This window comes from Spermophilus citellus (genome assembly GCF_964194105.1).
Source record: "Spermophilus citellus genome assembly, chromosome: 4".
NCBI lineage: Eukaryota > Metazoa > Chordata > Mammalia > Rodentia > Sciuridae > Spermophilus > Spermophilus citellus.
Genome location: NC_138185.1, coordinates 137,454,051 through 137,478,704, shown reverse-complemented (window position 1 = coordinate 137,478,704; position 24,654 = coordinate 137,454,051). Strand labels below are relative to the sequence as shown.

Here is a 24,654-nt window from a genome sequence, read left to right as displayed (position 1 = left end):
CTCTCTCTCTCAATTGAATCCTGACAATATTTTACCATACAGCTACATCACTAGCCCTTTTTTATTTTTATTTTTTAAATATTTTTTAGTTGTCAATGGGCCTTTATTTTTATTTATGTACAGTTTTGAGAATTTATTTATTTATTTTTTAGTTGTAGTTGCACACAATACCTTTATTTATGTGTGGTGCTGAGGACCGAACCCAGGGCCTCGCACATGCTAGGCGAGCACTGTACCGCTGAGCCACAACCCCAGCCCCTAACACTGTAGTTTCTTTATTTTTTATCTTGAGACAGGGTCTTGCTAAGTTTCTGAGGCTAGCTATGAATTTGTCAACCTCTTGAATGGCTGTGATAACAGGCATATGCCATTGCATCTAACGTTAAGCTTTTTCACAACAGCTTCACAAACACCAATTACACATGAAATATAATACAAAGGATCTTTGGAGTATTAGCTGTATTCCAGGTAAACAGCAAGCAAACTACCTTTGTAAATAGTTCTTATCAGTCCCTGAGAATCAATACTTCTGTAGTTTAGAGAGAAATCAGTGACAGTTTGGAGTAGCTTCTAATTCAGTTTTCTATTTCAGATATACTTTTCCCATGAATAAGGAGTGGGCAGATTTTGAAAATATTTCTTCAGCACCTAGGAATACTGGCATTCAGTCCATTTGTATGTTAAAAGTCCTTATGATGATGTCCTTCAGTGGAAAGCACAAAGATGTAGAAGAGATTCAGGGAATGTGGGCTATTTATTTATTTGGTACTGGGGATTGAACCCAGAGAGCACTCAACCACTGAGCCACATCCACAGCCTTTTTTAAATTTTTTATTTTGAGACAGGGTTTCTCTAAGTTGCTTAGGGCCTCACTAAGTTGCTGAAGCTGGCTTTGAACTTCGATCCTCTTGCCTCAGCCTCCAGAGTCATTGGGATTACAGGCAAATGCCGCCGTGCCCGGCCATTTTATTATTCTCTCTCTGTTGAACAAAACTGATGTGACTATTTCTGCCTTATTAGGAGCTTTTGTCCCTGGCAAAACGGAAGCGCAGTGACTCTGAGGAGAAGGAGCCGCCTGTGAGTCAACCTGCAGCATCTTCAGACTCAGAGACATCTGACAGTGATGACGAGGTGGGTGTTGAGGACTTAGGCCTGTGGGACTGGTGGATATTTGAGGGTCTCTGAGTTGGTGAATCCCGTGGCCTTGTTTCCTTAAATTAAGACCTAATAGCCTCATGACTATGTTAATTAGCTTGATTTAACCAAGCCACAATGTAAACATTTACCTAAAAAAGAAAGAAAGAAAGAAGACCTAATAGCCTAAGATTCTCAAAAACTTGTTAGGGAAAGAAAATTGTGTAAGGAAAGCTCTGAATTGTCATATATTCATCATATTTCTAGTTGCCAAGCAGGTACCTTTGTAAGACATTCCTTGCTATTGTTTCATCTCTTTCTAGCTTTATTGCAAAATAAGGACCAAAACTAGTTGTCATCTTTTCTTTTCTCCTTATTTATTTCTTTCTCTTTCTTTTTTTGTGGGGTTGGGGGATTATCTTTTAAATCCTACTTTCTTTCTTTTTTTTTTTTTAAAGAGAGAGTGAGAGAGGAGAGAGAGTGAGAGAGAGGGAGACTCTTTTTTTTTTTTTTTTTTTTAAGAGAGAGTGAGAGACAGAGAGAGAGAATTTTTTAATCTTTATTTTTCGGCGGGCACAACATCTTTGTTTGTATGTGGTGCTGAGGATCGAACCTGGGCCGCACGCATGCCAGGCGAGCGCGCTACCGCTTGAGCCACATCCCCAGCCCGAGGGAGAATCTTTAATATTTATTTTTCAGTTCTCAGCGGACACAACATCTTTGTTGGTATGTGGTGCTGAGGATCGAACCCGGGCCGCACGCATGCCAGGCGAGCGCGCTACCGCTTGAGCCACATCCCCAGCCCTTAAATCCTACTTTCATTCGAGAAAAGAAATTCTATCAAGAATGCCATATTTTAATGAGAAATACTATAGTGAGATGTAAAGATTTCTTTGTGAAGATTGATTTGATATCCCTCAGAATGATGATGTTAACTTTTAAAAAAGGAAAATCTAATGATTCCTTGTCTAAATCAATGTGACTTTCTCAAATTGCCCTCCAATAAAACAAGACCCTCAAAGATCCAGAATCCAAATGGAAGGCACTGTGAAGAGAAACATGTTGAAACACTCCAAACATGTTCCTAGTTTGATTTAAAGTACTTTTTTCCCTCTTATTAATTTCCTAGAGAGAGATTTATACCATTTCTATTTATCTTTTACCAGGCAGTCTTTTTGTCTTTTACTATAAATAAATATATATTTATTTGGTACTGCAGATTGAACCCAGAGCCTCACACCTGCTAAGCAGGTGCTCTATTTCTTAGGTATATCTCCACTTCTTAAAATTTTATTTTGAGGGCTGGGGATGTGGCTCAAGCGGTAGCGCGCTCGCCTGGCATGCGTGCGGCCCGGGTTCGATCCTCAGCACCACATACAAACAGAGATGTTGTGTCTGCCGAAAACTAAAAAATAAATAAATAAATATTTTTAAAAAAATTTTATTTTGAGATAGGGTCTCAGTAAATTGCTCAGGCTGGCCTCAAACTTGTGAGCCTCCTGAGTAGCTGGGATTACAGATGTGAGCCACCAAGGTAGGCTAGGATAATAAATATTTTTTTGGTATTGGAATTGGAACCCAGGGGCATTCAATCACTGAGCAACATCCCCAGCCCTTTTTATTTGTTTATTTATTTGTTTGTTTATTTATTTGGTTAGTTAGTTAGTTATAGTTGTAGGTGGACAGCGTGCCTTTTTTTTGTGTGTGTGTGTGGTGGTAAGGATCAAACCCAGTGCCTCACGCATCCTAGGCAAACGCTCTGCCACTGAGCTACAGCCCCAATCCCCTTTTTATTTTTTGAGACAGGGCCTTGCTAAGTTGTTGAGGCTGGCCTGAAACTTGTGATCTTCCTGCCTCAGCCTTCTGAGTCCCTGGGATTGCAGGTGTGTGCCAGCACTCCCAGCTAGACTAGGAGAATATTTTTAACAGTAAAAGTGTTTATTTAATATCATGAAATACAATTAATAGATAAACAGTATTTACCAGTGCCCTGAATATGTAGATTGGGAATGTTTGCATTCTGGTTGACTATAGTGATATTCTCTTAGTCTTAAATAATTTGCTAAAATGGCTTTTTATAGTAAGGATTAGGGAATATTTATTCTTTTGCTTATTTTCAGTGGAGGACCTGTAATTCCTTCAAATTAATAAAATAACCCAACATATTAGAAAAGCAGTAGGGTCTATGAAGTAATTTGTTTTATTGTTTGACTTTGTTTTCTTTTTTAAAAATACAGAGATAATATAGAAAAATCTTTTTTGTCATTAAATTTTTATTATTCAAAATAAATATTTTTACATAGGAAATTGATTTTTAATTTGCATTCATGTTTATATTTGTATCAATACAGGAAAATCTTGAAATTTTCTCTCCAACTGTTCCTGCAACTACTTCTAATTTTCACGTTCAGAAGTTAATTGCTGTGGCTCTTCTTTCCTTCTATATTCTATTAATTTTTAATCTTTGCCATGTCTAGAATACCCTGTATTGAATTTGTGGTCTTTACAGTTCCTTAATATGAGCAGTAGAAATATCCTTGGAACTCTTTCATTCTCCACATTCCTATTGTTGGGTCAGAGTCCTAACTAAGTATGCAGTACTGTTGGGATTCCTTTTCTCTGTGTTTTCAGATAGAGCCTTAGACTGGGCTCAATCATTCTTCCTGCTTCAGCCTTCCAAGTAGCTGGGACTAGAGGCATGTGCCACCAATCCTGGCTTTCCCTTTATCTTTTTTTGGGCGCGGGTACCAGGATCGAACTCAAGGGCACTCAACCACTGAGCCACATACCCAGCACTTTATTATTTGAAGCAGGGTCTCACTAAATTAGGGCCTCATTAAATTCCTGAGGCTGGCTTTGAACTCCTGATCCTCTTGCCTCAGCTTCCTGAGGTGCTGGGATAATAGGTGTGTGTCACCACTCCCAGCCCCTGTATCTTTTTTTTTTTTGTACTGGGGATTGAGCCCCTAGGTTTCATGCTCAGCATCATAAGAAAGAAAAAGAATTTAAAATAATCTTTTTAAAAAAAACAATCCTACTAATCTTCCACTACGAAACTCAACCACTAAGCCACATCCCCAGCCCTATTTTTGTATTTTATTTAGAGACAGGGTCTCACTGAGTTGCTTAGCACCTCTCTTTTGCTGAGGCTGGCTTTGAACTCGCGATCCTCTTGTTTCAGCTTCCTAAGGTGTTTGAATTACAGGTGTGCACCACTGTAATTCAAGTGTGGCTCAGTGGTAGAACACTGGCCTAGCATGTGTGAGGCACTGGGTTCGATCCTCAGCACCACATAAAAATAAAATAAAGGTATTGTGTCTACCTACAACTAAAAAATATTTTTAAAAATAATAAAATAAGTTTAGAGTTTCCCCTGTTGCTTCCAGCTACCTAAGACAGAAAGTCTTCACCCTAGATTACTTCTCAGTTGTTAATATGTTTAAAGGTAGAAAAAGGCTGACAGACTGGCTACATAAATGTAAGTGACTTTGCCCCTGAAAGGTTCTTAGCTCTTCTGCCTCTAGGCCTACATTTTATTGTAGTTCTACTCTGCCCTACCTTAGGAATAGAACCTCTATATTGTGACCATTCTGAAAGATCATCTCTCTCTGACTCTGGCTACTACTAGCTTATTGGTAGCATAGAGCACTTCAGAGTTAGAGCAAATATTTCATTGTTTTGGACAATTAAAGAAAATAATTTAGTCTGGGTGCAATGGCACACACCTGTAATCCCAGCTGCTTCAGAGGCTGAGGTAGGAGAGTCAAAGAGTTTGAGTCTACCCTGAGCAACTTAGGGGAGACCTTGTCTCAAAATATAATAAAAAGGGCTGGGGATGTATCTTACTGGTAGAGCACTTGCCTAGCATGTGCAAGACCCTGGGTTTAGGGGGCTGGGGATGTGGCTCAAGCGGTAGCGCACTCGCCTGGCATGCGTGCGGCCCGGGTTCGATCCTCAGCACCACATACAAACAAAGATGTTGTGTCTGCCGAAAACTAAAAGAATAAATAAATATTTAAAAAAAAAAAAAAAAGACCCTGGGTTTAATCCAAAGAACGCCCTCCCCCCAAAAAAAGGGGGAGCCAGGGATATGGCTTAGTGGTAGACTGCTTGCCTGGTATGCAAGAGCCCCTAGGTTTCATCCTCAGTACCATAAGAAAGAAAAAGAACTTAAAAGAATCTTTTTTAAAAAAACAATCTTACTAATCTTCCACTACGAAACTCAGTAATATTAACTCCAGGTTATGGATTCTGTAGGCTTTTTAGGTCGGATAGGGGACTTTTGAGAGATCCTTAGAATATGAAATTTGAGCTATCAGTTCTTGCCTTTTTTCCTCTTTCATAACGAATATTCAGACGTCTGTCTTGGGGGAAAAATATGTACTGAAGTTAGTATACTGTGTTGTCTCATTTCTGCTTTGGTTTTTTTATCTTTATTACCTGTAAATTATTTTAGAAAATTGGTTTTTGAAGTGACCATTGTCAGTCAGATGGAGCTTGCTTGTACCAGAAGCTATTATGGAGTTTTTTTAAGTATGCCATCTTTATGTTTGACATTAGTGAGCCATGAATATTAAGAATTATGTTGCCCCCTCAGATTTGCTAGGACAGAAAATTGGCCAACTAGTTAAAAAGTTAATGGGATAGTTCTATGTAGAAATTTTAGAGCAAGATGATAGCTAGCTAATTGATGGGAAGAGGGGAAACAGAAACTATGAAAGTTTCCTATACAGAAAAAAATGTACGTATGGCATTGAACATTAAGTATAAAGTCCAGTTAATGAGAGAATAACTAGATGTTTCATGTATAGGATCTTTGAAGGGGGCAAAAACCCCAACATTTAATGACAGAGAATATGGTTGTGTATATTATTTTGAGTAAATCGGTGATTCTTGAAGCATGGGTAAAAATAAACAAGGTTCTTTTTAATTTATTTATTTGTTTGTTTGTTTGTTTATGGTTCTGGGGATTGAACCCAGGGCCTTGTGCATGCACTCTACCAACTGAGCTATCTCTCCAGCCCTCAAGGTTCTTTTTCTTTTTATTTATTTTATTTATTTTTTAAACATTTATTTTTTAGTTGGACACAACATCTTTATTTTACTTGTTTATTTTTGTATGTGGTGCTGAGGATAGAACCCAGGGTTTCGCACGTGCGAGGCGAGCATTCTACCGCTGAGCCACAACCCCAGCCCCAAGTTCTTTTTATAATGTAGAGTCTACATGGATCAAGCCTTGAAAACTATGAATTCTGCCTCTATGGTGAAAGGTGATAATGATGAGCTGGAGCATATAGAAATAGATAGCTGCCAGCTACATAAGAGTTAAAAGTACTTTGGATGCCCCCGCCAAAAAAAAAAACAAAACTTTTTTGTTGTTGTTCAGAACTGATTATAATAACTACATTAGTCAAAGTGAAGAAACTGCTGGAGTTCCCTCTGTCTAAGCAAGAATTATTTTAAAAGCTTCCCATATAGTCTTGTTTTCAATATTTTTGATAAATAAAAGGATTTGTTTCAACCCTGTAGTGCACCACTTGTCACACCTGTTTCTTCTTTCTTAGAACATTTCTCAGCCTTCCCCATTTCTGTTGTGTCTCTACCTGCTTCTTCAAAGACTGATTTCTTCTTGCTATTCCTGTATTTCATTTTTTTTCACCTTGTTTCTTTTCTGAAGCCTCTTCCTTCTCTTTCTTATACTTTATCTGATCTTTCAGGCTCTCCCAGTTTGATTGACTTTTGCTGCTATTCACACTTTGTAATCTCTTGCTGACTCAATTATATTTATTGATAGAAAAAAGTAGAACACTGAGAAAGATTCAAGTTTTACTTATAAATTTATTTAGAGGGCTGGGGATGTGGCTCAAGTGGTAGTGCGCTCGCCTGGCATGCGTGCGGCCCGGGTTCGATCCTCAACACCACATACAGACAAAGATGTTGTGTCTGCCGAAAACTAAAAAATAAATATTAAAAAATTCTAAAAAAAAAAAAATCTCAACACAAGAATTTGAAATAATGGAGTGATTTTCACAGACCATTTGCTCAAATTTGTTTACAACCAATTCTGACACTTTCTCAAGGGGAGTGTAATGTTATATTTTACATTTCTTTGTTATGTCTTCTTTTTTGTTGTTTGTTTGTTTGTTTATCTTTTGATGCCTGGGATTTAACCCAGGGGTGCTCTACTACTGAGCTACGTCTCCTACCCTTTTGTTTGTTTGTTTGTTTGTTTTATTTTGAGTCAGGGTCTCACTGAGTTACTAGGGCCTTGTTAAGTTAGTGAGGCTGGTCTTGAACTTGTGAGCCTCTTGCCTCTTCTGAGTAGCTGGGTTTACAGGTATGTGACACTGCACCTGGCTCATTTCACATATAAATTCAATTCAGAGTAACTGCGTAGAAATGATTTCTACTCTTCTAAGACCTAGGAATATGGGTATTCCTTGCCCATTAGATATAAATCTTGAAGTTTTTTGTTTTTCTTCCTCCAGGATGCTCATTGTACTCAGGATCTCAATGCCACCCAAGTCCAAAGTTTTTATTTTTTTTAGATATACATGACAGGAGAGTGTGTTTTCACATATTATGCATACATGGATTATAACTTATTCTAATGAGGATCCCATTTTTATGGTTGTACATAGGTGGAGTTTCACTGGTGGTGTATTTCATATGTGAACATAGGGAAGTTATGTCCCAATCATTCCACTGTCTTTCCTATTCCCACCCCCCCACCCTAAGCCAACCACTTTCATCCCATGTTCCATCCCATCTTTTATCTGAATGCCAGGAAAGACAGCAACTTCCTAGAATGGGAACTGCTTTGTAACATCCCCCCACACTCAGGGTGGCACAGAGTTTTGTAGCACACACCTACCTGTATTATTAGATAATTACTGTCCATTAGAATATCTGTTACAACAGTGAGGGTAAAACAGCTAATCTGTTACAATTTACTAGATAAGAAAACATATTCCAGGTTCTTTTTTAGGCTTTCCTCCCTCCATATTTACATAATACTTGTCTATGAAGCTTGCATACATTTATGCTTAGGAAAGCAGAATGTCAATGTGTCTGATACCCTTTCCTAAGTTGTTTTTGAGCAGCTCTTTTGGGGGAAGCACTCTACAACTGAGTTACAACTCCAGTCTTTCCCACTGTCTTAGAGTCACCAGATTAGGTTTTGCAAGACTTTGTGCTCTTAGAAGAGGTATTGGGGAAATATTTAAAATATGTGATTAGGGGCTGGGGATGTGGCTCAAGCGGTAGCGCGCTTGCCTGGCATGCGTGCGGCCCGGGTTCGATCCTCAGCACCACATACCAACAAAGATGTTGTGTCCGCCGAGAACTAAAAAAAAATAAATATTAAAAATTCTCTCTCTCTCTCTCTCTCTCTCTCTCTCTCTCTCTCTCTCTCCTCTCTCACTCTCTCTTTAAAAAAAAAAATAAAAAAAAATAAAAAAATAAAAAATAAAATATGTGATTAGACCAAAAACATTCTGGAATTTCTGGTTTACAAAAGTAAATGTAGGGGCTGGGGTTGTGGCTCAGAGGTAGAGTGCTATATTGTGTCCACCTATAACTAAAAATAAAATATTAGGAAAAAATGTAAATGTAAAATATTATAACTGTGATCTATTCTCTAAGGAGAAAAATAATCTATGAATAATTATTGGGACCGATTTGAGTCTCTTTCTTGGAATTATATAAGAATAATAAGACTCACCTCCACATTGCAAGTGATCATTGTCTTTGGGTAGTAGAAATACAAAAAAATTTTTTTTTTAAAAGAGAGAGAAGAGAATTTTATTTTTAATATTTATTTTTTAGTTCTTGGTGGACACAACATCTTTGTTGGTATGTGGTGCTGAGGATCGAACCCGGGCCGCACGCACTCCAGGCAAGCGTGCTACCAGTTGAGCCACATCCCCAGCCCTAGAAATACAAATTTAAATTTTTTTTTTTTTTTACTTTTGCAGTGCTAGGCATAGAACCTAAGTCCTTGTACATGATAGGCAAGCGCTGTACCATTGATTCCATCCCCAGCCTCAGAAAATTTTTAAAAAGTTGTTATTATTTTAAAATGGGGTCTTGCTGTGTTGCCTAGGCTATCTCCAAACTTCCAGGCTCAAATGATCCTCCTGCCTCAGCCTCCAGAGTAGTTGGGGTTATAGTTGTGTGCTGCCACACCTGGCTAAAATTCTTCTTTTTTTTTTAATATTTATTGTTTTGGGGGGCTGGAGATGTGGCTCAAGCGGTAGCGCGCTCGCCTGGCATGCGTGCGGCCCGGGTTCCATCCTCAGCACCACATACAAACAAAGATGTTGTGTCCGCCAAAAACTAAAAAAAAAAAATAAATATTAAAATTCTCTCTCTCTCCCTCTCTCTCTCACTCTATCTTTAAAAAAAAAAAAAATATTTATTTTTTAGTTGTAGTTGGGCACAGTACCTTTATTTATTTTCTTATGTGGGGCTGAGTCGGATCGAACCCAGGGCCTCTAAAGCTGAGCCACAAACGCAGCCCTAAAATTCTATTTTTAAAAGTAAAGTCATCTACATTATAATGCCCCTAAAACATTACCACATATTGGAGAATTAGTAGAATTTAGATTGGAATTTAGATTGTCTGCATTTGACTTCATACACCTCCCTCCCAACCCCCAGTCAGCTTCATGGGAGGTAAGACAACTTTGTCACCTTACTATTTCCGAAAATTGCCATAAGAAAAATAAACAAATACTCTTCTCACATTCAGGATTAGCTCCTTTTAAATGACAGCATTTTTCTATTTTTAACCTTTGCTTTTTCTCCCTCCCTTGCAAGGGATAAACATTGTAGACTGCAAATGAGTGACAGTTGCTAAGATGAGGCTGTGGCAGATTGAAGCAGACAGAGGGTAGTTGATAAGGAAGCCAGATAGCTTCCTAGCACCTCCTAAATTGGATTTACTTGTATAACTTCACATTTAGGTCGTTTTTGCTCTCATAAACACTTTTTTTTTTTTTTTTTTACCCCCTAGGGACTCCACAGAGTTTGGCTGTATTGCATATGAGAAACCCAAACCTGTAGACAAAAATAAACCTAGCCATTCTGACATACATGTGACCCTGATAGCTCAACCTTTTGCTCTCAACCTCTTCATATTCCTATTGGGTAGAAGTTCCATACTCTGTTTGGAAAAGGTGGGTCATGGCCATTTTTATAACCAAGAAACAAATACTGAGTATCATGTATATGGTTGTACTATTTCTTGTAAAAGAACCAATGTCGAAGATATCTAATACATTATTGACTCTAGTAATATCTGTATTATGAGCATAACAATTAAAATAACTAAATTAAAACTAGAATCAAAAGATTAAAATAACACCCTTTTTACAATATTTTATCAAGGTAAACAAAGACTGTGGCTTTGTTTATTTGTTTTGTTTTGTTTGTTTTGGTACTAGTAATTGAACCCAGGAGCACTTTACCACTATGCTACACCTATGCTACACCCCTACCTTTTTTGGTACTGGGGATTGAACTCAGGGACACTTAACCACAAGCCACATTTTCAGACCTTTTTTGTACTTTAGAGACAGAGTCTTGCTGAGTTGCTTAGGGCCTCACTAAATTGCTGAGGCTGGGTTTGAACTCATGCCTCCTGTCTCAGCCTCCTAAGCAGCTGGGATTCAGACTGTGGTTCTTTTTTTACTGGGAGGGGGGTGCTGGGGATTGAACTCAGGGGCACTCAACCACTGAATCAAATCCCCAGCCCTATTTAATTTAGAGACTGGGTTTCACTGAGTTGCTTAGCTTAGCTGTTGTTGAGGCTGGCTTTGAATTCACAATCTTCCTGCCTCAGTCTCCCAAACCTCTGGGATAGACTCTGGTTCTTAAGAATAGCTCCTATGCCTATGTCTCCCCAGTCCAAGAAAAGGCCCCAAATAAATTTTCTTCTGATCTTAACTACTATGAAATAGGAAGTTTATTTATTTATTTATTTAAAGATTTTTTTTTTTTTTTTTAGTTGCCAATGGGTTTTTTTTTAATCCTTTATTTATTTATGTACATATGGTGTTTAGGATTGAACCCAGGACCTACACATGCCAGGCAAGTGCTCTACCACAGAGCCACAATCCCAACCCAAGGAGGTTAATTTATCATCCCATTACAATAAATAGGAGCAAAAACTGTACTTTTTTAACATAGAAAGTATTTTTCACCAAAAATTATTGAAAATCAGGAGAAGTGCTGGGCATGGTGGTATATGCCTATAATCCCAGCTACTAGGGAGACTGATGCAAGTTTAAGACCAGAGCTTATCAAGACCGTCTCAAAATAAAGAATTAAAGACTGGGAATGTAGCTCAGTGCTAAAGCATCCCTGGGTTCAATCCCTAGTACAAGAAATAATAAATAATAAATAACATATCAAAGAAGATATGGTTTAATATAGTACTAGGAATTGAACCCAGAGCCTAGCACATGCCAGGCAAGAAAGAGCTCTCCCACTGAGTTACATCCTTAGCATCATACATTTAAGTAAGAGATACACACATTTTTTAGTTGTCAATGGATTTTTTTATCTTTTATTTATTTATGTACATGTGGTGCTAAAGATTGAATCCAGGGCCTACACATGCCAGATACATCCTTAGCATCATACATTTAAGTAAGAGATACACACATTTTTTTAGATAATGTGTTGGGGCTCAGTATAATATTGCTTGTTCAATTCTCAGCACTACATATAAATGAATAGAATAAAGCCCATCAACAACTAAAATATTAAAAAATAGCACATATGTATATATATAAAAGATATACACACATATACTTAAAGATCTACTTTACTTTCTGCTTTCTTAGAGTTATTGCCAGTACTACCATCCGTGTCCAAAAGTGGCTCTTAACCTTTCTCAGTGCATTTTGCAGTTTTCTCCTGGGCACAAGCTTCTTTCCCCGCCTTTTTGAGGCCCACCTCATCACTAAATCATTCTCTATGTACTGAAACCCTGACATACCAGCCCTTAGCAGTTAATGCGATCTCTACCACAGAAAACACGAGAAGCTGTTTTCTCTCACTTGTGTATCTTGCCATAAAGTTAGTATCTTTGTTTTTCTGTTGCAACAGAAACTACATTAATTCGATTTTATGTTTTATCTAAATGTTCTATTACTAAGAAATTCCATTACTAAGAAATTTATAACTAGTAGTTATAAAAAACAAACTTTTTAAAATTGTTTCTTTTGGGCTGGGGATGTGGCTCAAGCGGTAGCGCGCTCGTCTGGCATGCGTGCGGCCCGGGTTCGATCCTCAGCACCACATACCAACAAAGATGTTGTGTCCGCTGAAAACTAAAAAATAAATATTAAAAAATTCTCTCTCTCTCCCTCTATCACTCTCTCTTTAAAAAAAAATAAAATAAAATTGTTTCTTTTAAAAAAAGTATTTTAATATTTTATTCAAAAGACTTGTTTTAAACATCTATAAAACATTCACTGATTTATTATTATTTTACTTGTAACATTTAAATTTAAATTCAAGTGGTAAAAGTAACAAAAAATATATAATGGAATTAATTATCATTCAGCAGTATACCTCAGTGTAGGGAGACCCACCCACCCTCACCACAACAAACCTAATGTATCAGGCATGTCTGTGTTTGTTTTCCTTTAGGTAATATTTTTGAAAAGTTCCATTGTCCAAGAATGAACTCTTACAAACAGAAGTAATCTTTCCAAAAGTAAAAATCTAAATTCTCAAAACTCACAAAATCAATTGATTTGGGGACTGGGGCTGTAGCTCAGTGGTAGAGCACTTGCCTAGCATGTGTGAAGCACTGGGTTCAATCCTCAGCACCACATAAAAGTAAATTTAAAAAAAAAAAATAAGCTCTCATGTCCATCTACAACTAAAAATATATTTTAAAAAAATCAATTTGTTTGGGACTATCTGTCATCCAGTAAGTACTGTCTGTCATGCTCAAGTCAGCTTCATATTGTAAGTAATAATCTCTAGCTAGTTTTAGTAGGCAAGTTCATTTCTAAAGAGTGCTAAAGACTGTTACTCTTAATTGTATGGCCAGTTGTCTTATTGCTGAATTCTACATCATACAATTTTTTGGCAACTTTATAAATACTCCAGACCTACTATAAAGGTTTGGATTAACTTAGTATTTCAAAATTTCAAGATGCTAGAATAGGAAAGCCTTCAAGCATGCCTAATAAAAATGGTAAGGGGGGAAATACTGCTAAATAATTAATACTAAAATCTTTCAGTTATGTACAAGTACATAATTCAACTCAACTTTACCAGTGAAAACATTAAAATGTTAGCTCCAGTTCCCCTTCAGAGCTTGACCACTGACTTACATCTTAGCCCTTTTTATTTTCTATTTTGAGACAGGGTCTCAATAAGTTGCTTAGGGCCTTGCTAAATTGTTGAAGCTGGCTTTGAACTTTCGATCCTCCTTTCTCAACCTCCAGAGCTGCTGGGATTACAAGTATTGATAGTTAATTTTCAATTCTTGTTCTATGGATTAAGTCAATTCTGGGGGTGTGCAATAATACATTGCCAAGAAATTTAGACAGGAAGCTTAGGTCCAGAAGTTTAATTAAGAAATCTTTTTTATATATAACAAAAATCACCAACTGAAATTGCTTCCATTAAAAATTATTACTCTAAAATTCATACAAAATAAATTAAATATGTTATAGGAGAAAGCTCAGTTTGAAGCATGTTCACATAACACAGATAAATGATAAAGGTTAACCAGCAAAACTCCTCAAATAGGCATATATACAAACACTTGTATATGCACACTTCTGTGAATAAAAAGAATTGATTGGCCAGGTGCAGTGGCACATGTTTGTAGTCCCAGAGGCTAGGGAGGCTGAGGCAGGAAGATCTTGAGTTCAAAGCCAGCCTCAGCAAAAGCAAGGCACTAAGCAACTCAGTGAGACACCCTGTTTGTAAATAAAATACAAAAAAGGGCTGGGGAGATGGCTCAGTGGTTGAGTGACCCTGAGATCAACCCCCAGTACCCCCCCAAAAAAAAAGAATTAATTCATTTGATAATTTCATGTACAGCTTGTATACAATTTAAGAGAAATACAACTGAATGTTTCTATGTAAATGCTGCAATAAATTCAAATGAAATGCTGAGTAACTGTCTTACAAACTCGTCTATCTCCAGATGATAGCCAGTGATGTTGTTATAGGAAATGCCCTCTTCCTGAACAATCATTTCTGTTTTAACTGGGAGCACATCTTCCAGCATGTGCTTGGGATCTCTGAACCCTGGACTTTTCAGAACATAAGAAGCAATCTCAACTTTGACCAGACCTTGTTTTATGGTATACAGCTTCTTAAAGACCTTGTAATATTGAATGTTTGCCAATGAAGGAAAACCCATCCTAAACCTGGCTTAAAAAACAATTTCACTTCAAAGGGAGGGTGGTTTGTTTGTTTGTTTCTTTCTTTCTTTCTCTCTTTCTTTCTTTTTGTGTGTGTGCTGGGAACCCACCCCAGGGCCTTGTACATTCAAGGCAAGCATTTTCCCAACTGAGCTGTATTCTCAGCCCAAAGGGAGTGTTGAGTCCCCATTCCCCACACTGTTAATACACATTTGCTTCAACTCTCCAGTTAAACCAGCCACTCCCAGAAGGTAATAAATGGGTGACTTAAGTCTCCAAGTGACATATCCTGTGCATCAGAGGGAGGGAGTCTTGTTTTCTTTCCCATTATCCTCTGTTGTAAAAACCAATTGTTTAATAATTTCATCCATACTGACTAATGATTATGTTTTCATGAAGTGTTGGAAAGATATAGCACATATTCCTACAGTCCTGAGTGACAGCTAAGTGGAACTGATCTCCTGATAGCTCTTGAGCTACCTGTCATATTTTTTGTCTGATACCATCTAATATAATTTAGGATTTAGTCAATATTTCTTCCATTATCAGGAGCACTTGTAATCCTATGGAGGAGAACAATCGTCCTCTTATGTTCAACAGTTATATCCCAACCAAGTTTCACAAGTCTCTCATGTTTGTCATGCCTTACATCCAATTCCTGCTGAAATGACTTGAAGGCCAGCATCATGGGTGAAGGTGAACTAACATCCTTCCCCTCCCTTTGGTTGTACAGGGAAGTTGTTGTGTTTCTTCTTCTGAAACCTCTCCATTCTTCTTTGCTGCTCACATTGGGTGACCTTTGCTGAGACATACAAAGACTAGAGGCTGCAGAGCGCAGCTCAGTACCAGTTGAGGCAGCCACCTGAGTGGCCAACTGTCCTAAAAGTGTATCTTTCATCATATAAAGTGTATATTTGGGAGTGGGTTCAAAGTTGTAGAGATTCTTGGAATCATTTTGTTGAAAGTCAGATAGTCTTAATTCTCTTGAATCGTTCAGCTTTTTTTTCTCCATAAAGTTCCTATTTCAGTTTTCCTTTTTCTTTTTTTTTTCCCTTGTAGTGGACATTTGGGAGTAATAAAAACAAGAAGAAAGGAAAAGGCCGAAAAATAGAGAAGAAAGGAACCATGAAGAAACAAGCAAATAAAACTGCCTCCTCGGGCAGTTCAGACAAAGACAGTTCTGCTGAGAGCTCAGCACCTGAGGAAGGTGAGCCAAGTACCCAGACCTGGAGGGTGAATTTCTGTCTTGTCAGGTTGGAGAGAGAGGCAGAAGTGGAGAAGAAAGGAGCCCACATTATAGCTTGATCTCTGCCTTTAGAATAGTGGTCCTTAGCTTTTTTAGTGGTCATGGATCCTTTGGGAATCTGGAAAAAAAAGCAAGAAAAATCATGCATTTCCCGAAGGAAGGGTGAGAACCTGGGAACCCAACCAAGGAACTCAGGAGGAGTAGGTGTCCCTGTATTAGTCTCCACTCACTTTATCCTGGGTGTCTTCTTTTTTTGTCTGTGGAGGGAAATCCTTGAATCAGATGGAAAACTTAGAAGAAATATTCTATTTTTGTTGTTGTTACCAGGGATATGACTCAGGCACTCAACCACTGAGCCCCATCCCTAGCCCAATTTTGTATTTTATTAGAGACAGGGTCTCACTGAGTTGCTTAGCGCCTTGCCATTGCTGAGGCTGGCTTTAAACTCTCAATCCTCCCGTCTCAGCCTTCAGAGCTGCTGGGATTATAGGTGTGCGCCACCACTCCCAGAGAAGAAATATTCTTTTCCTAAACAATTCCAGAACTTTTCGATAACACTAGTTTAACAACTAACTTGTTTATTATTGTTTAGAATAATAAACCTTAAGTTGTTTTGAAAAAGTAAGGTTCGCTTACAAACAGCCTGGTATAATATTGGTCTAACCTGGTTTTAAGTCCATGTCTGTGAATGTTAGCTCAAATTGAATCAAGCCACAATTCTTGTTAAATGGCTGATTTTAACTTAATATTCATTAATGATATATATTGACTTTTTACATGCCACCCTTTGTCCTTTCAAGATCCAGTGTTGGGCTGGGGTTGTGGCTTAGTGGTAGAGCACTCGCCTAGCACGTGTGAGGCCCTGGGTTCAATCCTCAGCACCACATAAAAATAAATAAATAAAACAAAGGTATTGTGTCTAACTACAACTAAAAAATAAGTATTTTTTAAAAATACCAGCTAATAAATGTAGAAGAAATTATAGGGTTAGAAAAATCTTCATTTTTTTTCATCCACAATAATAATTGTTAATATAATATGGAACAAGATGTTTTTACAGTCTAAAAGAATCTTCCTATACATTACTAACTATAGAGGAAAAAGGTTCCTGTACAGAGAGGAAATATGGGAAACACCACCTTAACCAAGTAATACAAATTAATAGTAATGATACAAACACATGCTAAATGCTTTTTTTGATGTTGGTGTTTTTTTTTTTTTTTTTTTTTTTTTTTTTTTTTTTTTTTAAGAGAGAGAGAGAATTTTTTAATATTTATTTTCTAGTTTTCGGTGGACACAACATCTTTGTCTGTATGTGGTGCTGAGGATCGAACCCGGGCCGCACACATGCCAGGCGAACGCGCTACCGCTTGAGCCACATCCCCAGCCCCCCCCCCTTTTTTTTGTGTGTGTGGTAGGACTTTTTACCACTGAGCTACATCCCTAGTCCTATTTATTCTTTATTTTGAGACAGGGTCTCGCTGAATTGCAAGGCTAGCATTGAACTTGTGATCCTTCTATCTCAGCCACTGGAATTGCTGGGATTACAGGTGTGCACCACTGTGCCTGGCTGGATGTTAGATGTTCTCTGATGTAACACAATCATTTAGCAGGTATTCTTGCCAAAAATTCATAACCTAAATTGTTTCTTGGCAAACCAAATCAAATTAGGAGACCTTTGATAACTGTTGTTCTCAGAATTAATATTTAAAAATCAGTTTCTCAGTTACACTAGTTGCATTTCAGTTGCTCATTAGCCACTTGTATTGGCTACTGTTCAGATAGAGAATATTTTCATCACTACCTTACAAAATTCTATTAGACAATTTTGTGGACTTAAACTCTTCAAAAATTCAAAGGCTTGAAAGACAAAGGCTGGTCCAAACCAGGCATGATGTAGTCCTAGATTGGATTCTGGCTCAAGTGATCTGCCTAAGGTGAGGAGTTTGGGCCTACCTGGACAACATCACGAGATCCCTTCTCATTTATAAAAAAGAAATTAGCTAGGATTGTAGGTAAGTACGCTTATAATCATGGCTACTCAGGAGGCTGAAGCAGGAGGACCACAGGTTTAAGGCCAGCCTGGGCAACCAAGTAAGATTCTGTCTTAAAAAAAAAAAAAAAAAAAAAAGGACTGGGGATGTAGCTCAGTGTTAGAGCTCTTGCCTAGCTGCATGAAGTTCTGGGGTTAATCCCTAATAACACCTGAAAAATAATTAATTCATTTTTTTTAATAAAGAAAGGTTGGTCCAGATTAAATGATATTAGAGACATGGTAACCAATGTGTGATCTCAGATTGGACCCTACTTTGTATAAAAAGTGTCTATTAAGTTCAGTAGTAAAACAATTGGTGAAATTTAAGTACTAACTGTACATTATATGATGGAATTGCATCAATGATAAATATGCTAAACTTGATAATAATGTAGTTTGTTAAGTAAGAGACTGTCCTTTGCAGGGCACAGTGATACATGCCTATGATCTCAGGTGGCAGGAGGCCAACCTCAGTAACTTAGTGAGACCCTGTCTCAAAAATTTTTGAAGCTGGGCATGGTGGCGCACACTCAGGAGGCTGAGGCAGGAGGATCTCAAGTTCAAAGCCAGCCTCAGCGACAGCTAGGCACTAAGCAACTCAGTGAGACCCTGTCTCTAAATAATACAAAAAAGGGTTGGAGATGTGGCTCAGTGGTTGAGTGTCCTTGAATTCAATCCCTGGTACCAAAAAAAAAAACCTTTTGTTTGTTTGTTTGTTTGTTTGACAGCCAGGTGTGGTGGCGCACACCTATAACCCCAGCTGCTCAGAAGGGTTAAGGCAGGAGGATCAGGAGTTGAAAGCCACCCTCAGCAAAAGCAAAGTGCTAAGCAACTCCGTGAGACCCTGTCTCTAAATAAAATCCCAAATAGGGCTGGGGATGTGGCTCAGTAGCTGAGTGCCCCTGAGTTCAATCTCTGATAATTCTCCCCCAAAAAAAATATTTTTTGAGGTGCACCACCTCACACAGCTACAATTATTTTGTATGTGTAGACAGAAAAAGTAGTCAGGCATGGAGGCATATACTTGTAATCCCAGCAGCTCAGGAGGCTAAGGCAGGAGGATCATAAGTTCAAAGCCAGCCTCAGTAATTTAGCAAGCCCCTAAGAAACTTAGTGCGACCCTGTCTCTAAATAAAATATTTAAAAAGGGGCTGGGGATATGGCTTGGGGGTTAAGTGTCCCCAAATTCAGTCCCAGGTACCAAAAAATGAAAAGGAAAGAGAAAGTGAATTGACATCATTAACAATGAATGAATCTAAAGAATGTATGAGAGTGTTACTGTTTGTACAACTTTTTTCCTGTAGGTGTATAATTTCTTCAAAATAAAAAAGTTGTGCTAGGGGGCTGGGGATATAGCTCAGTTGGTAGAGTGCTTATCTCACATGCACAAGGCCCTGGGTTCAATCCCCAGCACACGCACGCGCGCGCGCACGCACACACACACACACACACACACACACACACAAAAGTTGTACTAGGCGTGGTGAGGCTATGGCAGGAGGACCTCCAGTTGAGGCCAGCCTCGGCAACTTAGGGAGACCCTGTCTCAAATTTAAAAGGCTGGGAGTGTAATTCAGTGGTAGAGTGCCCCTCTGTTTAGTCCCCACTACCAATAAATAAATAAATAATAATCCAAGTATGGTGGTACAATCCTGTACCAGTGACTTGGAAGGCCAAGGCAAGAGGATCACAAGTTCAAAGCTAACCTCAGAGCCAGGCATGGAGGCACATTCCTGTAATCCCAGTGATTTGAGAGGCTGAGACAGGAGGATTTTGAGTTCAAAGCCAGCCTCAAGCAATTTAGCAAAAGCCCTAAGCAACTTAGCAAGACCCTGTCTCAAAATAAAACATAAAAAGGCTGTGGATGTTGCTCAGTGGTTAAGCCACCTCGGGTTCAATTCCCAGTATCAGGAAGGAAAAAAAAAAAATGACTAGTCTTAGCAACTTAGTAAGACCCATTCTCAAAATAAAAAATAAAAAGTCATAAAAGAATTGAAAAGAACATAGCTTTCTTTTTCCGGCCTTAATTTCGCTAATCTCTATTTGCATTTACCAAAAGCAGACTATGGACTGGTCCCAAAGAAGCTGAAGTGGCCTTTTGCCATTTTACCTGAGAGAGCCAGTGCTTGTCAACACTGTGGGATCACTGGACTTAGCATGTGATCTCATGTTGGGTCTCTGTTGCAGGGGAAGTATCAGATTCTGACAGCAACAGCTCCTCTTCTAGTTCAGATTCAGATTCTTCCTCAGAAGATGAAGAGTTCCATGATGGCTATGGAGAGGATCTCATGGGAGATGAGGAAGACAGGGCCCGTCTGGAACAGATGACAGAGAAGGAAAGAGAGCAAGAGCTGTTCAACCGCATAGAGAAGAGGGAGGTGTTGAAAAGAAGGTAAAGTTGTAGTTACCCTGCCTTTTCTGTTTATTTCTTGTCTCTCTCTCTCTTTTTTTTTTTTTGTATGTTTATTTTTTAGTTGTAGTTGACATAACACCTTTGTTTTATTTATTTATTTTTATGTGGTGCTGAGGATCAAACCCGGGGCATCACACACTCTAGGTGAGTGCTCTACCGCTGAGCCACAACCCCAGCCCTATTTCTTGTCTCTTATACTTCCCTTCTCATTGACATCTGACCTATATAGGTGGTCTAAAAAGTTCAAGAGTTTTCAACAGGGAGGTTGTGGCTCTTCGGTAGAGTGCTCGCCTAGCATGTGCGAGGCACTGGGTTCGATCCTCAGCCCCAAATAAAAGTAAAAATAAATAAATAAAATAAAGGTACTGTGTCCAACTACAGCTTAAAAAATATATATATTTTTCAACTTTACAATTGTCTGAAAACATACCCATACAACCATCCTGATTTTCACATTCAGTACAGTATTAAGTAAATGAAATGAGATACTCACTGAAGCTTTTGAGCACATTTAAGGCAGGCTAGACTTAGCTATGATGTTTGAGAGTGTAGATGTATTCAATACATTTTCATTTTATGATATTTTCACCTTATAATGGGGTTCGGATGCTTTCACATCATAAGCCAAGGATCATCTGTATGTGAAGATGCATTTGGAAATGGTATTGTTAACAAAATGAGAAACAAATATTTAGGATCACATTTCTTGTTTAAACTGTCATTTTATTTACTAATTGCTTTTTTCATAAAATGCTATAGACATTTATAGTTATTTATTCTTCATAACTACCCTATAAAGTTGATTACATCTTGTAAGAGAGTTAGAAATTTTGGCTTAAAGACATAAAGTAACTAAAGAGCAAGCTCCATGAAGGCAGAGACTTTGTCTTGTTTACTGCTCTATTTCTGGTACCTAGAACAATGACCGGCACATAGATGTGCACTAAATATTTGTTGAATGAAAGAAAGAAGATATTTGTCTAAGATTATATAGCTGGTAAGTGGTGCAACTAGATCTCAAACCTGGCACCAGCTGACTCCATAAAATACATTGGGAGCAACATTGTCTCCTACTTCCTATTATTTTACCTGTTTTTAACATAGGCACTGGGAGCAATACTTTTGAGGGTTAATTACTGAGATTGTATGTGTCTTTGATAAAAATCAGTATATGATTTGATATCTGCTGAGCATAAAATAGCAAGGAAGTCATGAAATGGTCTTGATTTTAGAATTTAAATCTAGTAATTATTGGCTGGGGATGTGGCTCAAGCGGTAGCGCGCTCGCCTGGCATGCGTACGGCCCGGGTTCAATCCTCAGCACCACATACAAACAAAGATGTTGTGTCTGCCTGAAAACTGAAAAATAAATATTAAAAATTTAAAAAAAAAGAAAGTAATGTGAGAAGACATCAAGTGATATGTAAAAATTAAATGAACAGGGCTGGGGTTGTGGCTCAGTGGTTAAGCGCTTGCCTCGCATGTGTGAGGCACTGGGTTCGATACTCAGCACCACGTACATACATACATACATACATACATAAATAAATAAAGATATTTTTAAAAAATTAAATGAACATGGGCTGGGGATGTGGCTCAAGCGGTAGCGCGCTTGCCTCGCATGCGTGCGGCCCGGGTTCGATCCTCAGCACCACATACCAACAAAGATGTTGTGTCCGCCGAGAACTAAAAAATAAATATTGAAAATACTCTCTCTCCTCTCTCACTCTCTCTTTAAAAAAAAAAAAAAAATTAAATGAACAAATGGTGTTTCACAGCTTTATGTTTTACAGATTGACTAAATTTTTCAAGCTCCCAAAGTAGAAATAATACAGATTGACCAAATTTTTCAAGCTCCCAAAGTAGAAATAATTTTCCAAAATTCACACTTGGAACCCTGTTTTCATAAGATTCAAGTCTTGGAATTACTCATTATGTACACACTAGGTATCTGTCCTACCTTTTTTTTTTTTTTTTTTTTTTTTTAAGCACTGGGGATTGAATCCAAGGGTGTTCTATTCACTGAGCTACGTTCTCAGCCCATTTCATTTATTTTGAGATTGGGTGTCTCTAAGTTGCCAGGCTGGTCTCAAACTTGCAATCCACCTGCCTAAGCTTCTCAAGTAGCTGAGATACTACTGTACCTCAGGAGGCATGTACCACTGTGCCTGGCAGTTTTTGTATTTTTTTTAAATCTGTAATGTCAGATTGCTTCTTGGTAATGAGAAGATGCTTCAGTTTTCTGAATTTTTGCCATAAGCTTCTTGTCTTTTATCTTGGGAGATAAGAGTCCTCAGAACCAATATCCTTCCTTATTTACCTAATATCATTAAAAGAAAATCAAAGCACTTTTCTTTGTCAGCAGTTAGTTCTATTTCATCTGGAGCCTATTTGTCCTTTCTGGACATATTTCTGAACCATATTAACTGTGGTGAGTTACCTTAGACAAAAATGTTTCACTTTCAGTCAGCAGCAAGCAGTAGATAGACATTTGTTTGTTTTTTGTTTTTATTTTTTTAGTTGTAGTTGGACACGATGTCTTTATTTTATTTATTCATTTATTTTTTATATGGTGCTGAGGATCGAACCCAGCACCTTGAATGTGCTAGGCAAGCACTCTACCGCTCAGCCCCAGCCCCAACCCCTAGACGTTTGTTTTAATTGTGAATACTTCCAAGGTTACCTATGTTGGAACCAACAGGACTGTGTTGGAGTTGCCAGATGGTTAGGTATGACTTGTAAAAATTGTATTTCCAAACTGTGAAGAACATAACAAAAGCTTGTGGTATAATTAAATTACAAAGTAACTCAGGAGTAATGAATGGCTGGCCTCAAGTTTGGTTTGTTTATTGTATTTGTTTGTTTGTTTGTTTGTTTGTTTTAGTCCTGGGGATCAAACACATGACATCTGCATGCCAGGCAAGCTTCTACCACTAAGCTAAACTCCCATTCAGCTTTTAAATTTTTGCCTTATGTGAACAAGGCAGTTGACTGCTTCAGTGATAGTTTTTAGTACTAGAAGAATGTTTAGGGTGATGATAATTAAAGCAGAGATTCAGAGCCCTGCACAGGAAATTAATATTTTTGTAGCTCATTTGTTTAGCTTTAGGGCAATTCAATATGATAACTCAGAAAATTTCATTCATCTATTTTACTTAAATTAAGTTCTTTATATGGATCCCATCTAATCATTATGTGTATTCCATGACAGACTTTTTTTCTTTTTTTCCAGTCTGTTTTTATTTATTTATATTTGCAGTACTAGGGATTGAACTTAGGAGCCCTCTATCACTGAGCCACATCCCCAGTCCTTTTTATTTTTTTTTTTGAAATAGGATCTTCTTGAGTTGCGGAGGCTGACCTACTTGCAATCCTCCTGCCTTAGCCTCCAGAGTTGCTGGCTTTATAGGCATGCACCACCTGCCAAGATATAACAGTCTTATGTAAGCACCATTAATGTTCTGCTCTCTGGTCAGCAGCACCTATAGTGAGGTCATCCTCAGATGTTGGATTCCTCAGGGGAACAGGCAGCATACAAAATAGCGGAATCACAGAAAGAACACTGACATTTTAGGGCCAGGACCTCAGCTCATTGGTGGAGTGTTTGCTTACCATTTGCAACACCTTGGATTCAATAGCCTCTACCCCAACAAAACAAAACAAAAAATTATCATGTTAGCTGGGCATGGAGGCACACACCTGTAATCCCAGCAGCTAGGGAGCCTGAGGCAAGAAGATTGCGAGTTCAAAGCCCGCCTCAGCAATGGCAGGACTCTAAGCAACTCAGTGAGACCATGTCTCTAAATAAAATACAAAATAGGACTGGGGATGTGGCCCAGTGGTGGAGTGCCCCTGAGTTCAAAACCCAGTACCAAAAAAAAAATTGGTATGTTAGTTAGAAGAAAGTGTAGGTTCAATTTAGACCCATTGATCAGTGAGCTGAATAAAATCACTACCTTCCTCCTGGCTCAGCTTCTCCTTTGTTATGATTGTAAGCCTTGAATGAGATAACACCCTTAAGAACAGTATGTATATATAAGCTATTAAATACTTTAAAATACCTTATTTGAAGTAACACAGTGAAGTATACAATTTGGTAGTGTTTTCTTTTTTGTCTCTGTATGTGTGTGGTATTGGGGATTGGACTCAGGGGGCTTTATCATTGAGTTGCATTCCCAGCCCTTTTTTGTTTGTTTTGTTTTGTTTTGTTTTGCTTTGTTTTTATGGTGCTAGGGATCAAACCCAGGGACTCAAGCATGCTAGGAAAGTGTTCTACCACTGAGCTCCCTCCCCAGGCCTTTTTTAATTTTTTTATTTTGAGACAGGGTCTCCCTATGTTACTTAGGGCCTTGCTAAATTGCTGAGGCTGCCTTTGAGCTTTCGATCATTCCACCTCAGCTTCTGGAGTCACTGGGATTACAGGAAT

The 24,654-nt window shown here is 38.2% G+C and overlaps 1 protein-coding gene and 1 pseudogene across 3 annotated transcripts in view; one reads left to right on the top strand and one right to left on the bottom strand.

The window, feature by feature from the left end:
* Positions 1 to 24,654, top strand: part of RTF1 (RTF1 homolog, Paf1/RNA polymerase II complex component) — a 59,372-nt gene that overhangs the window by 17,973 nt on the left and 16,745 nt on the right. For both annotated transcript variants that reach the window (XR_014021608.1, XM_081291256.1), the window contains exons 2-4: positions 1,021 to 1,131; positions 15,594 to 15,741; positions 20,003 to 20,207. Coding sequence is in view for 1 of the 2 variants with exons in the window: in XM_081291256.1 (XP_081147382.1) it covers positions 1,021 to 1,131; positions 15,594 to 15,741; positions 20,003 to 20,207 (464 nt within the window). In the remaining variant the exon portion in view is untranslated. The remainder of the gene's footprint in view (positions 1 to 1,020; positions 1,132 to 15,593; positions 15,742 to 20,002; positions 20,208 to 24,654) is intronic.
* Positions 14,246 to 15,546, bottom strand: LOC308647357 (translin-associated protein X-like; annotated as a pseudogene). Its single transcript has 2 exons — positions 14,645 to 15,546; positions 14,246 to 14,418 (listed from the first exon to the last, which is right to left on the bottom strand). The product of its transcript is annotated as a translin-associated protein X-like (transcript).